Below are 15770 nucleotides of genomic sequence, written 5' to 3' on the forward strand. Positions count from 1 at the left end.
AATATTGCAAATAAGAAACTTAGCGAGTACCTGGGAGAGTGTAAGGAGCTCAACAAAGGTTGCCTATTTTTATATAATAATGTGGAAAATCGTTTCTAGTTTAACAGCTATAAAGTGCTGCATGGCCATAAGGGGGTTTTCAGTGCTTTAGAACATTATTTCAATAATTGTAACAACAATGATATAAAAATTCTTCACTTGTATCCTCTTTATCCACAAACCTGCACATATTCAACTGCATTTCTGCTGTCTTGGGCTCCAGCCTCCTGAAACGCAGGGGCTGCCATTTCTCAGTGGGAACAATTCCACAGCTTGGACACCTACAGGTGCTCTCGCTGAACAGATAAACCCAACTGTGGCTGAGGGTATAGGTCACCCCGCTGTGCTATGGAGGACAGAAATGCTTGCCAACATTCCATATCCCGTGCCAGGCACTGCTTTAAGTACATCACATGTCCTTAGTTTTAGTACTTTAGTACTTAGTACTTAGATTAAGTACTTCTGATTTACTTCTCACAATCAACCTAGGAAGGAGGACCTGCTATTATCCCCATTTTATAGCTGAGGAACCTAAGATACAGAGATGATAAGTAGATTTGTTCAAGATGTCATAACCGTAAATGGCAGGGCTGGGATCCCAACCAAGCCAGAGCACAACCGCTGTGCAATACTCCTGTGGGGCTGTAGTAACACGGGGATTTTCCTAGATTATATTCTGGGTAGAATATGGAAGAGAACCGAAGAGCCATGTAAACAAGGACCCAGCATACAATAGGGACATACGTCATGGGGCAGCTGGAGCTCCACGGGAGGGCACACTGTGAGAGCAGACGACAGGGTCTGGTGCCAAAAACTTTGGGCAAGGATCTTCTGGACACGGTGTACATTCCGAAGCAGGGTGTCAAGATTAATATAATGAGACCAGAATTAACAGTGAGACCCCTCTAATCTCTGTAAATGGATTTAGAGATTTCCATGGTGCTGATCCCCGTGTAAAGCAGGGGTTCTAAAACCTGGAGGTCTGGAAGCCGCCTCAAAGTACACTTATAATTTTGCAAGGGTGAGCATCTTTCTGGGCAGGAACCATCGGCTTAGTAAAGGGATCAGTGACCCATCAAACATAATGTCAGTGATCTAGGGTGATGGGGAAGGGCTATTTGGTCCTACCTCCAGTGGCAGATTCCACGCTATGTACACATGAGACTTGTAATCGTCCATCCAGACCTCGGCAACCCGGAGAGCATTCCTCTTGGTGTAGAAGCCGATGTTGCTGTTGTATGGCTTCTTCTTCCGCTCGATGTGGGCCACCCGTGAGCAAGGCAGGACCTCCATGCTGCCCCCGCACAGCCACACCTGGGGAGGGGGGCAAGGACTTCATCAGCCTGACAGAGAAATTCCCAGAGGCCACTGCTCCCTCCCCCAGGCCCGAGAGCAATGGTTCAGGAGACAGCCTGAGCAAGAAATGTGTTTTCATATATAAAGCCACTGAGCTTTTGGGGTTGGTTTGTTACTGCAGCATAGCCTAACCTCACCTGACTAAAACTGGTAGAAAAGATGGTTTGGGGGAGCTTTTTATAGATACAGCAGCTCAGGATATTAAAATGCAGCTCTTCCTAAGAAAGGTCAATACATGTGAGGTGCTCCTGGTGACGCATGGGTTTTCTTAAGTTCTCAGTAGTGCACAATTGTCACCTGTGAAGGTTTTATTTCCCATCTGGCTGAAGCTGGGCCCTACGGAGCTATAATGGCAAATTCAAACTAACAAAACAGAATATCATTATTCGTATCAGCACAAAGTGTACAATGGTTTAATTCTCCATTTATTAATATGCTCTGTTTTGGAGTCCTAAGAGCACAGATGCCCGGCCTTCTGGAAGCATCCACCCCAATGCCATCATGTACAGGTGGCACTTGTTGCTAGAATATTTAAGTGGAAAGCTGAAATGTTAATTGCCTTTAAGGGATGCAAAAGCCCAAGGAAGTGACAACTTGCCATCCTCTTGCAGGAGCACAGCTGGCTTCCAGGCTCAAAAGGCCCTGTTCCCAGAGGAAAACAGGACCACCCAACTTCTCTCAGTCCCAAGCAGGACAATCAAAGCATTTCTGATTGTCAAGAAGGACTGATTTGTGAAAATGAATTCCTGGTACTGGTGAGGAGAAGAGGAAGAAGACACAGAGAGGTTTCAGGGACCCATGAGACAGTCCTGTATACTCTCTGTAAATGAGAGTGTGCCAGTGAGCTGACTCAGGTCAGCATAGACCACGTATGCTTATCCCAAACTAGGCCACTTCAAGCCTTTCTACCTTCAGTTTCCCAAACTCCCTCCTTGAGGATACTGGGACCCTCTCGAGTGTTTGCACACCTCCCCTGGGCCTTTATTGATTGAATTTAGTGGCAAATTTGTGTGTGTGTGTGTGTGTGTGTGTGTGTGTGTGTGATCTTCTGTTTCTATTTCCCAACTCTGGCTGCACCACAAGGAAATAATACAGATGGAAAATTCTCCTCATAACCAAGAATCCTCACCTTGCCTGTTTCTTCAAGGAGGAGACTGTGAGCTAAGAGACTGGTAGACAGTAGGGGATCCAGACTAGTTTGATTTGTGACCTGACAACTAGATGCCCCCATGAATTGGGGCAGACTCCGCTGTTGGCGGTGGAAGGAAGCCAAGTCAGGGAAGCAAAATATGGCAAAAGGCCTATGGGGGAATAGAGGCAAGAGACCTTACAGGGTAAAAGAAGGTGGCTGAATTTCCAGGAGTGGGCAACATACAAACACACAGAGTTCCATGGGTATGCGGCCCTAGACAGTTTCAGGATTCTGAGAATGAACAGAAAGACATCTCGTGTTCACAGATTACAAGATTTAATATTGTTATGTTAGCAATACTTCCCAAATTGATTTAAATATTCAACAAATTCTTATCAAAACCCCAAAGGCTTCTTTGCAGAAATTAACAAACTGATCCTAAATTTCATGTGGAAATACAAGGGACCCAAAATAACCTTGAAGAGAACAAATTTGGAGGACTTCCACTTCGGGGCAACATGCAAAACAAGGAATTTGGACCACTACCTCACAACATATACAAAAATTAACTCAAAACAGATCAAAAACCTAAATGTAAGAGCCAAAACTATAGAACACTTAGAAGAAAACGGAAGAGTAAAGTTCATGATCTAGGATTAGGCAAAGGTTCATCAACTGATAAACAAAATATGGTATAATATACGGTATTATTTAGCAATAAAAACAAAATACAGACACATGCTACAGCCTGAATGAACCCTGACAACTTACGTAAGTGAAAGAGGCCGGTCACAAAGGACTGTATGTTATTTGATTCCATTTATATGAAATGTCCAGTAAAAGAAAATCCATAGAGACAGAAAGTAAGCTGATGGTTGCCTAAGGCTGAGGGTGGGGTCAGAGGAATAGAGTGACTGCTAGCGGGTATGGGTTTCTTTTTAGGGTAATGAAAATGTTCTCATATTGATAGTGGTGAATACTGCACAACTCCTGAATATTCTAAAAACCATTGAGTTGTACACATTAAATGGGCGAGCTATAGTAGTATGTGACTATCTCAACAAAGCTGTGACAAAAATAGATAGATAAACAGATAAATAAATACACAGAGAGATGGGGAAAAGAAGATTCAAGGGATGGATTCCAGTTTGGGGGTGCTCCAGAGGAGTGGAAAAAGCAAAGCAGAGCTTGGTGAGGATCTCAGATGGTTGACTTCTTTCACTTAGCATCATGTTTTCAAGTTTTACCCATGTTGTAACAAATATCATTATTGCATTCCTTTTTATAGTAGAATACGATTCCATTGGATGGATGTCCTACATTTTGTTTATACATTTATCAGTTGATGGATACTCGGGTTGTTTCCATTTTGGCTATTATAAATAACCCTGCTATGAACATTGATATACAAGTTTTTATACGGATATACGTTATCATTTCCTTTGGGTACATACCCTAGGAGTGGAATTGCTGGGTCATAGGGTAACTCTATGTTTAACCTTTTGATGAATTGCTAGACTTCTCCAAAGTGGCTGCACCATTTTACATTCCCACCAGCAGTGTAATGAGGGCTCTAAATTCTCCCCATCCCCGCTAACCCTTGCTATTGTCCATCTTTTTGATTATAGCCATCCTAGTGGGTGTGAAGTAGTATCGCATTATGGTTTTGATTTGCATTTCCCTGATGGCTAATGATGTTGAGTATCTTTTCATGTGCTTATTGGCCATTTGTCTGTCTTTGGAGAAATGTCTATTCAGATGCCCTGCCCAATTTTTAAATGGGTTGTTTGTCTTTTTATCATGAGCTGAGGCCTTAGGGTGAAAATGAAGTTGGCTTCCAGTGTCATTTCTCTTTCTCTTGCCTCAGTCTTCATCATCTTTTTGGATGCCAGTGTGCAAGACCTTTCAAATCATTCCTATGGACAGTCTGTCCCCCGGGCTCTGTATAGAGCTGGCGTGGAGAGGGCTGTGAGATGCAGAGGAATGAACCGCAGCAGAGGCCAATATTCTTGTTCAACCTCCTCCAAAGACCAGCAGTATGACAATAAACAAGTCACTTTCTCCCTCTCCTCCCAGGTGCCCCAGGCTCTCCATCCTGGTGTCTCAGCCAAACCTAGCAAGGCAGCCCTGCACCCCCCAGGCTACCTGGAAACGATGCAGTGTCCTACTCTGATGTCTTTCAGGATGCTGCTTTTCATAAGTTATGTTTGGCTTTTCTCCACGAGAAAATGAGGAATCTCAGGACTCCAATGGGAGAATTCCAGACAGTTGACAGGTCAGCCAGCCAGAAAGCGGCAGGCTTCTCTGTGAAGGCCTCCAGTCTGTTTTTAGCAAGCTTTCTTCCCAACTCAAAGGGACAGATACCTGAAGTAACAGGAGATTTCACTGACATCTCTCAGGAGAGAAGAAAACATACATTTCTCTAGATTTTGTCATGTAGATTTGGAATATAGGAGAGAAAAAAGTTTACCCCTAAAAAAAGTGGGGGAGGGGAGTCAAAGAACACAGAGGTAAATAAACCAATGTGGTTCCTGTGACCACATCCTGGTATTCTGGATCACAAAGTGTTCTAGGGCCACATAGGTCCCTGCAGCCCCTATAATCCATCCCTGCACAGAAGGGGAGCCCCCGACCTTCACCTCCAGGGTCCGTACTTGCATGCGCTCCTTTCAAGGCCTGAGCTAGTATCTGACCCCAGAGAACCTGGAAGCCCCGTCCTGGGGACCCCTCCCATCCTCTCTCTTAGGGAGGGAAGCCCTAATGCTCTGGAGCTGGTCTCTCAATGTTGCCTCCCCAGAGACAGGAATTCTTCCCGGTATCAGATGTGAAGTCACTTTGGAAACCATTTAAACCCATTTACAATGTTAAAAGCAACACTGAAGGAGTGCTTAGTGCAGAAATTATGTAAATAACCCCATTCGGTAATCCAAGGGCAGGCAAATTTTAGCCTTTTGTCGGCTGGCAAGATCTGTTCAAGACAACACAGATTGCTGGCTAAGAGAATATTCTATTTGTTACTTCTGTCCTCCCAATCCGTTTCGGGACTCGCTGGTAACCCACCTCCCAGAGGCGAGGACTCACTCCAGCTCCTCCGTGCTCCCCTCTGCCATCCGGGGAACAGTGAGCTGGCTTTTCCCCATCTACATGCACAGTCTCTCCACTACACTGGATGGGCACAGAACGGCTTTCCTCCTCAAGTCCTTTTCCAAAAATTCAATTTCAAACCTCTCCTTTATTTATTACTGTTTCTCAGTAATAGGATTTACCGATATGGACCTCAAAACATATCTCAATTTAAATACCACAGCGGCGAGAACCCCTAAATACCTGGATCCTACTGCCAGTCGATGCAAGTCATTTCTCTTAATGCAAGATGAGGAATTAAAACGAAGCTTGGCAAAGGCCACGTGATTCAGAGGAGAAAAGAAACGCATACTGAGAGCAGCTTGATTGATGGAGCATGAAAAGGGTGTTGGGAGAGCTTTTTTTCCTTTTCTTTTGATGTGAGTTGCTGCTGCTTATGCACGTAAAAGAATAATAAGGGGAGGGGGTGGGAACAAATAATATCAGATTTATGCTCACCGATTCAAAATTTTCGCCAGCCTTACTATCCAGCCTGCTAGTATGATATGGTCAGAGAGGGCTGGGCTTCTACGTTAGAAAAATAGCTCAAAGCAGCCTTAATCAGGCGCTTTTGGGTCAGCTGGGCCCTGTCTTTCCCCCTCCCTTGCCTACCTCTCTTCCCCTATCCTTAGACTGCCCCACGTTGGCTTTCTCTGGCTGCTGTTTCTGTCCTGCCATCTCTGCCCTGTTTACAGACTCCTTCCTCTGGACTATCCCTTCTTGAAAAAGCAGCTCCGACTAAGCAGAGAACAAGCATTTTACCCATCTTTGCATCCCCAGCACCCAGCCTGACGCCTTTGACTTCTCTTAGTCATTCAATGCAATGCTGCATACATGTTCATGAAGACCAGAGCTCAGAGCTAAATGCTGCCTGGGATATAAAGATAACTGAGACATGAATCCCACTCATGGTCTTTGTTCTTTCCTCAGAGTTTGAAACGGGAATTCCAGGAAAGTGTTGAGGACCGCTCTATAACCTTGCGGTGGAAGCAGCCAGAATGGGGAGTGGGTGATAACACTGCATTCATTTCCCCATGTATGCAATCTTGCTCTGCTATCATTGTCTGCACTTTGCCTAGGATTAAAGAGGAGCTGGTAGGGCTCCATTGTGGATGAACTACGCTCAACCACAGAGGAAACTGAATTAGATTCAGTTCTTTCTTTTTTTTTTAATTTTTATTTTTGGTTGAAGTATAGTTGATTTACAATGTTGTGTTAGTTTCTGGTGTACAGCAAAATGTATATATATGTGTATATGTATATATTCTTTTCCGTCTTATTTCCATTATGGTTTTTTACAGGATATGGAATATAGTTCCCTATGCTATAGAGTATGTCTTTATCTGTTTTATATAGAGTAGTTTGTATCTGCTAATCCCAAACTCCTAATTTATCCCTCCCCCACCCCCTTTCCCATTTGCTAAACATAAGTTTGTTCTCTATGTCTGTGAGTCTGTTTCTGTTTTGTAGGTAAGTTCATTTGTATCATATTTCAGATTCCGCATATAAGTGATATCATATGGCATTTGTCTTTCTCTTTCTGATTTCACTTAGCATGATCATCTCTAGGTACATCCATGTTGCTGCAAATGGCATGATTTTATTCTTTTTTTTATGGCCAAGTAGTATTCTATTGTAGATATATGCCACATCTTCTTTAATTTAGATTCAGTTCTGTCTTTAACCCCAAAGGGCCAGAGCTTTGAGATTGTGTACAGCGATCTGGAAGGAGACTGGAATGGCCGCATGCTTCAAAGAGTATCCCGCCGCCACGGTTCAAAAGGCCCTCGAAGGTTGTGATCGCTTTCTCTAGGGCCCGAGTTCCCTCACTGAAACTGACTTGGTCAGGGTTAACTAAAAGACCTTGCCAATTACCTCTCCCAGAAATCTGCAGAAGGGGACTGTGGCTTCGGGGCTGCCTGCGGTTTTGGACTAGGACTAATGAGAGACCAGGACGGATGAGCCCTCCACAGCTCCACCAGATGAGACAGCCACCTACCCACTGGCCATCGTCTAATAAGGACCTCCCGTCCCATTCCTTAGGACACAGTCTGCCTGAGACATGCCTTGGGGAGAATCTGGCTGCTTAGCTAACTCTTCTTTCTTCCCCAGCGGGGGCCACAGGGAGCCCCACTCTACCTTGTCACTGGGGATAGAAACGTGAGAACCCCTCACTCAAGTTCCAAAGCTTGGATCCCAAGGGTGAACCGCCAAAGTCTGGATCAGTGGACACGTCCAAATCCAGACAGAGTTTGAGAAGCACCACACAACAAGCCATCAGTCCGGGTGCCCCAGACCAGGATCTGAGGCCAAGACAGAGCCAAGGGCGGTGGGGAGAGCTGGTGGGGGGGGGGGGGGGCGGGGCCCACTTCTGCAGACGGGAGGAAGTGGACATCGGGGACCCTGAGAGTCACTACGGGAACTGCTGGGCCCGCTGGCTCCAGGCTTCCCACAAGCTACCATTGTGACTGCTGTGGATTGTGACATCACAAAAGGGCAGGGCTGGCTTTGAAGCACTAGGCTCACATCCAGCTCGGCCACAGGGCAGCTGCGATATGCTCATCTCTGGGCTTTGGTTTCCTCAACCATGAAGGGCAGGTGATAACAGCACCCGATTTTTTTTAAAATTAATTAATTAATTTATGGCTGTGTTGGGTCTTCGTTTCTGTGCGAGGGCTTTCTCTAGTTGCGGCAAGCGGGGGCCACTCTTCATCGCGGTGCGCGGGCCTCTCACTGTCGCGGCCTCTCTTGTTGCGGAGCACAGGCTCCAGACGCGCAGGCTCAGTAGTTGTGGCTCACGGGCCTAGCTGCTCCGCGGCATGTGGGATCTTCCCAGACCAGGGCTCGAATCCGTGTCCCCTGCATTGGCAGGCGGATTCTCAACCACTGCGCCACCAGGGAAGCCCCAGCACCCGATTTGACGGATGTGGTGAGGATGAGACGAGGTGATGTACGTAAAACTTGTTATCACGATGGTGGCTCATAGTAAATGCTGGGAAAACCCAAGTTAGCGAATATTTGCTGACCACGAGAGTGGCTGCAAATGAGCTGTGTCCTGGGCAGTGACAGCAGCAGGACCTCTGGCTGGTGCCCACAGGAAGGACATCACCAAACACACTGGCCTTGGTGGTGATGGGGTCACGAGGAGGCATCGTCCAGGTGCAGGAAGGTTTCTATTCCCTTTCCACTCCCTCCTCCTGCAGCCGAGATGAGGGCTGTAACCAACTTCCCTTCCCTGTGAACTGGTTCGCACAGGAGGCCACCCTGATGGATGAACACACACTCAGGTTCCCAGGGTCCGCAAAGAAAAAAGAGCGAGAAAAATAACTGGAAGGTAAATGTAAACAGAAAGCGAGTCCACCTCCCAGCCCATTCGAAAGACATTAAGACAATGAGAACTTTCAAGGCTGGGGGCTCCTCAGAATCCTTCCAATAATTCCATACAGGCCTTTTCTTTTTGCATCAACTGCTGAGAACGTCAACTAATTTTTTAAATGTTGGACTAGTAACTGGACTGATAATAAGCTGTGAGTCCGGAAAGGCAGAGGACAGAGCATCAGGGTCCAGGGACTCGGGGGCGAAGCGGATGACCCAGTCATTACTGATGGTCAGCAGGGGCTGGGCAGGTGTGGCCTTAGGGGCCAGGATGCTGCCACCATAGGCGAGTCTGGAGACCAGAAATTCCAGGCCATCAATCATGCCATTCAGTGCTCTTGGAGACGCTGGATGGTTTAAAGCAAGGGAAAGACAAACACAGATCCCGGTTCACTCGCGTCTGGGCACAAAAGGAAACTCAGAACCATCAGACGACCCTCCTAAGTCAATCTGGGCCTGTGGCTGGTGGCTTGGGGCCTGATGAGTTACAATGTCGGTAGATTTCACCACCTCTTCAATACTTTTGGTGTAAACCTTAGGGGTTTGATCAAGAAAGGATCCTCAAGATGGGAGTAGACATGCATATGCTGAGAAGGTGACAAATCTCAGTCTCTTTTATTGAATTCCAACTTCTATTTTGGTGCCCAGGTGGACCAGAGGATCACGTGATGCTCTCCTTGGGCCTGTAACCGTCCCTGACGAACCAAACCTAAACACGGCACCGCGCGTGGGAAAGATGGCGCCAACCTCTGCCAGTGTCAGCACCGGTTCCTGCAGACTCTACGGCAAAGGCTGCAGCCTGGGCACCACAGCCTCCTGGGCACCCACAAGTCTGACTTCCGCACGGAAGGTGTGGCCTTAAGACTCATTCTCACCGTGTATGGGAGCCTAGGGGAGGCGTGTCCCCCAGGGCTGATGTGGTTGAAAAGCCAGTATGCTTTCTCCATCTTCTCTCTCCCACTGCACAGGGACCTTGGAAGTCACCTATTAACGGTGGAGGAGCCACATGTGGAAGGAGCCGAGGTCCCCAAATGACCACAAGGAAGGCTACCTGCCAACCGTGAACATCCACAATTGGTTTTTACTAAAATCTCAGTGAAGCCCCTGAGATTTGGAGGTTTGCTTGTTCCAGTGGCCAGAATGACCAGCCCCAGAAATGCCCCATCTCCTGTTTTGACTTGAAAGTGAGTAGAATTTTTAAACATCTACAGGAGTCCCAGGCTTTGAATGGATTCGATGACCTGAAGCAAGTGGCCTCCCGAGGTTCCTTCCAACCCAATAATTTTATTTCCATTTCTCTCCCAGAAAACAATCCATTCCTCCGCGTCTGTGGAGGCGGACTATTGCATCTGAATACTGACGATGGCAGTGATGTGCCCTCATCCTATTCTGTCCTCTGCCCTGCACGGGGTCAATTTCATGTTTGGGAAATGGCTGGAATGGTAGCCAGCAGCAGAGATGATAAAGGGAAATAGTCTTTTAAATTTGTAAACAGTTCTCCCTGGCACTGCCTTTGTTCTTGCTCTCAACGCTGTGTCCGGCATATCTTCCAGGCCTGGGGTCTATCTGAACAATTCTAAAATGTCATCTCCTACCTGCTGACTTCTGCTGCTGTAAGCAGCCAGGGGCCTGGCTCCTACAGAGGCTGTGAGGCCGAATGCCTGAGCTCAGTCCCCATTCACAGAAAGCGCGGTCCAAAAAAAGCCAGCCTGACCAAAATAAGTCTACCCGCTCTCTGGCTCAGAGAAAACACAGGAATGACATTGTATTATCTTGAATGTACCCTTTTTTCCCTTTTGTGAAAATCCTGGGGTCTGTGGGGTTGGGTTTTGATAGTTCTTAGAATGCTATTGAATGGCATTGATTTTGAAACCTTAAAGAACCAGCAGCTTGGGGTTACTTCAAAGGCCGCCTCAAGGCCTTTGTCCTGGAGAATTTGAAACACAATCCAGCCTGTGATTGAAGTTCATCGTGTCTGACATCCTTAACAGATGCTGTGTGCTCCTGCCTTTTCTTGCCACCCCTGGGTCCTAGGAGGAGTGCTCAGGGGACAGGAAGAAATCATGACTGTTATGGGCTGAATTGCATTCCGCTCCCTCCACCCCCCCCCGACCCCCTGGCAAATTTATATGTTGAAGCCCTAGCTCCCAGGACCTCAGAATGTGACTGTATTTGGAGACAGAACCTTTAAAGAGAGAATTTAAGGTAACTGAGGTCATTAGGGTGGGGCTCTAATCCAATAGGACTGGTGTCCCTATAAGAAGAGGAGATTAGGACACAGACATGCACACACAGAGAAAAGAGCATATGAGACCACAGACAGAATCTGTCCATCTACAAGCCAAGGAGAGAGGTGTCAGAAGAAATCAACTCTGCTGACACCTTGATCTTGAACTTCTAGCCTCCAGAAGTGTGAGAAAATGAATTTTTGTTGTTTAAGCCACCCAGGCTTGTGGTGCTTTGGTATGGCAGCCCTAGCAAACTAATACAATATCCTTCCTACATTTTCCCTGGACTTCATCACAGGGCACTGCCCTGGAGGAACCCGGAGAGAACAGGGCCAATAGAAGGGTGTAGAGAATCCAGAAGAGGTTCTGTAAAGGAAAACTTTCCTTCAAAAGATTCATCTTGAAGTAGTTAGTTGCCTGTGAAATTGTAGCACCTTTTGTTATTAGCTTAGAGGCCCGCTTTGGGAAAACATTTCAAGTCCCCTCTCAGAAACAGAGGAGATTTGGTTAAAGTGCTTCCCATATGGAGGGAAAGTGGTTTCTGGCCCGCAGACAGGAAGGGGCTTCTCCCACAAAATGAGATGTTACATTCCATGTGAAGAAGTGGGGCAGTCAGGAGGGACGCTGCCCTCTCAGGATCATGGCAAAGGCATCAGCAGACAGCCCCGTCCTCCTGGTGACATGTCAGCCCATCTGGGATCGCTGATGTTGGAAACACCGGGAGGAGATCCTCTGACACAGCTGAACACAGCTGCGCCGTAACCTCTAGGAGAAACGCCTCCAAATTCCGAGGGCTGGGTTATTGGGATACAGGTGATCTAAGTCAGAGGTTTCCAAATAACAGACCTCTGACTTGAGCTGACTGCAGCCCCATCACCTGGGGAGCTTGTGAAAAACACGCACACTTAGGTCCCAGTCCCTGAGGTGCTGATTTAGTGGGTCTTGGGAAGGGCCTGAGCATCCACATTTTACAAGCTTAGGGTATCTACTTGTTTGGAACTAGGGAAAGATCCTGAAAGATTTGTGCCATGGACACCTGTGCAGCCTGGAGAAGCCTATGGATCCCTTCTCGGAATAAAAATGCATCAAATATCATGGAAGCAACCTAAATGTCCACCGCCAGACGAATGGATAAAGATTGGGTCATTTGTAGAGACGTGGATGGACCTAGAGACTATCACACAGAGTGAAGTAAGTCAGAAAGACGAAAACAAATATCGTTACGTTAACGCATATATGTGGAATCTAGAAAAATGGTACAGATGAAATGGTTTGCAAGGCAGAAATAGAGACACAGATGTAGAGAGCAAACGTATGGATACCAAGGGGGGTGGGATGAATTGGGAGATTGGGATTGACTTATATACACTAATATGTATAAAATGGATAACAAATGAGAACTTGCTGTATAGCACAGGGAACTCCACTTCGCTGTACAGTAGAAACTAAGACAACATTGTAAAATAACTATACCCCAATAAAAAAAAATGCATCAAACAAAACAAAATGCGTAGAATTACTTTGGAAACCAATTATATTGAAATATAGTCATCAAGTTTTGTTTGTTTGTTTGTTTGGGGTTTTTTTTTTGCTGCACGGCTTGTGGGATCTCAGCTCCCTGACCAGGCATCAAACCCAGACCCCTGGCAGGGGAAGCACGGAGTCCTAACCTCTGGACCACCAGGGAAGTCCAGATCAAGTATTAAAAATCATGATCTAGTGATACATGTACTTCTTTAAGACATTAAACAAGATCAAGTGTGGATTTAATAACTACTATAAATTTAAACTCCTCTTATAGACAGGAGGGGACCTAAGTATTTCACGATGTCTATAAGAACTAGGATGTGATATACGCTTGTCTGTGATTCCTGTTGGAGACAAAAGCACAGTATGGCTAATGGTACAGAGACCTATGGCCTCCATTCATAATTGAAATAATTGCTAATGGTACAGAGACCTATGGCCTCCATTCATAATTGAAATAATTGCTAATGTCGGTTAGAGATGAGTGAACATAAAACATGCATTTTACATTCCTGACCAAGTTTACAGACCCGTCGATTTTATCAGACTCCTTGGAGATGCATGGACTCCAGGCTAAACTCCCTTGTTTTGGGGTTATAGTCAGCTATCATCTAAAAAATTTAGAATATGGATTTCAAGAGATTTTTTTCATCTCTCCCCAAATAGGTCTTACAAGAGGTTAAATCAAGCCAAAGAGGTATGTGATTTTCTTTGGCAATGAGAAGGCTGCATGGATATTTTGATCTTTTCTTCCAGGCAAAAGGGACTATATTAAATGATTGATTTAGAAATTAACGACCGCTAGTGGAACAGCAAACACAAGAAATAACATTCATGCAAATCTCACAAGGGAAAATGTTGCATGATTTATCTTTTTGTCAGCATTCTGTCATTCTAAGATGAAAGTTATTTTTTTCTCCACTCTTGCTTTGTTTTGTACTTATCCTAATTTTCTAAATAACACGGTTCCCAGATTGCGAGAAATGATTATCCCTTATTCAGAGCAAACGGTGCCAGAGATCTATTCATGAAAAGAATAGATTCTTCCCGTAATCAACCACCCTTTCCTTTGCCTTGTCGGAGCACATCCTCCTCTTGTGAGATTACCTGAAGTTTCAACTGGATAAAGCAATAAAAGAGAGCTCCACGTAGCAACAAGGAGCAATGCTTTATGGGCACCAGAAAGTTTGCTGTGCTTAGCTCTGCACTAGATCTCAGGATAATAGGATTTTGTGCATGCTCACAAAGCATTTAATAGCTTAGAGCACTTCTTGCTTGCCACTTTCAGTTGTGTGCTGTGGTTTAGGTGGGTTTCAGTGTTTCCCAGGCTGCTCACGATTATTCATCTCCGTGGCAGAGGTAACAAGGAGTTCAGCTTCGCCTGCTGGAGTGGGCTGAGCCGTCCCCACGGGCCTCCTTGCGCAGTTCCTCTGCATCAGAGCCCCTGGTGGTAGGATGCAAACACCAGCCTGGACAGGATGACAGAGAGCAGCCACCTCCAGGACACTGGTGGGCACAGCCCAGATCTCTGGGGGGAGAAAGCGGAGCCTGTCTCCCACGTGTGCACCCTGGAGATGAGAGTGTGATCCACCTAGACACGGCTTCATCCTTGAAAGGGTCTCAGAAAATCGCCCAGTGCCACTCAAATCTCAGATCTTTTTTTCCGTTGACTCCTTTCAAAGCAATGTTCTTCCCCTCACAAAGCGTCACGAGCCTCAGCCCCCAGGATCCCAGACTTAGAGCCCTCACTATACACTGAGGGCAGGTACCCAAACCAGAATATCAATAGGACCGTTTCAGGGACTTCCCTGGTGGCGCAGTGGTTAAGAATCCACCTGCCAGTGTAGGGGACGCAGGTTCGAACCCTGGTCCGGGAAGATTCCATATGCCGCAGAGCAACTAAGCCCGTGCGCCACAACTACTGAGCCTGCGCTCTAGAGCCCGTGAGCTACAACTACTGAGCCCGTGTGCCACAGCTACTGAAGCCCGCATGCCTAGAGCCCGTGCTCCGCAACGAGAGAAGCCAACGCAATGAGAAGCCCGCGCACCACAACGAAGAGTGGCCCCTGCTCGCCACAACTAGAGAAAGCCTGCGCGCAGCAACGAAGACCCAACGCAGCCAAAAATAAATAAATAAATAAATTTATAGATATTAAAAAAAAAGCTCCATTTCATTATTTGCGTCTGTTACTCCACCCAAGCCTACACTCCCAGATTCACCTCCTGCATCTCCCCCATTACACTCACCACAAGCTCTCCTGTCCATTCTAAACTCAGCCAGTGCCCACGCTGTGTCCACATCAGGACCTCCCTCTCCTGGCCTCTCTGCCCAGCCAAATTCCACCCACTTTTCAAGGCCAGAGACCCCTCCAAGGAAGCACTTTCCTAACCATCCAAGGGAGGGGCAGCCCCCTTTCATCATCTATTATAACACTTCATACTCGTGCCACTATTTCACAGATGAAGCAGATGGTCTAAAATGTAAGCTGTGCATGGACACATTGTACATGACTCCAATTTGTGAGTTGCATACAGAGCCAGTGCTGAGAAATGTCCAAACTTCCCTGTCTGCAGTGACCCTCACCCTCTACATCAATGCCCTGTTCCCACAGTTCCGCACTGGCCAATTCAGAACGACTCACTCTGACCCCAGGCTCCTTTTCTTTTCTTCCATTTCTCTCATTCACTTACTCCCACTGAACCTTTTCAGAAGGGGGGTGCCTCAGGCCATGTGATGCCCATAATGGTAAAATTAACAACAAAATAATGAGAGCTAACACTTAACTGTATTTTAAGCACTTCACATTTACTAACTCATTACTAACTCAATCACATAATAACATTATGAGGTAAGTGCTGTTACGTTCCCCATTTTAGAAACAAAGAAATTGAGGCAAAGAGAGTTTAAGCAAATTGCCCAAAGACGCCCAGTGTCCTAACCGTATTTTCTTAGACTCTATGTTTTTCTATGTGGCATCCATTAATCACAG

The 15770-nt window shown here is 46.3% G+C and overlaps 1 protein-coding gene across 1 annotated transcript in view; it reads right to left on the reverse strand.

Moving 5' to 3' along the window:
• The window catches only part of GALNT17 (polypeptide N-acetylgalactosaminyltransferase 17), a 447372-nt gene that overhangs the window by 30333 nt on the left and 401269 nt on the right, over positions 1–15770 (reverse strand). The window contains exon 7 of the mRNA XM_068523846.1: positions 1168–1353. Coding sequence (XP_068379947.1) covers positions 1168–1353 — 186 coding nt within the window. The remainder of the gene's footprint in view (positions 1–1167; positions 1354–15770) is intronic.

Source organism: Eschrichtius robustus, chromosome 16 (genome assembly GCF_028021215.1).
Source record: "Eschrichtius robustus isolate mEscRob2 chromosome 16, mEscRob2.pri, whole genome shotgun sequence".
NCBI lineage: Eukaryota > Metazoa > Chordata > Mammalia > Artiodactyla > Eschrichtiidae > Eschrichtius > Eschrichtius robustus.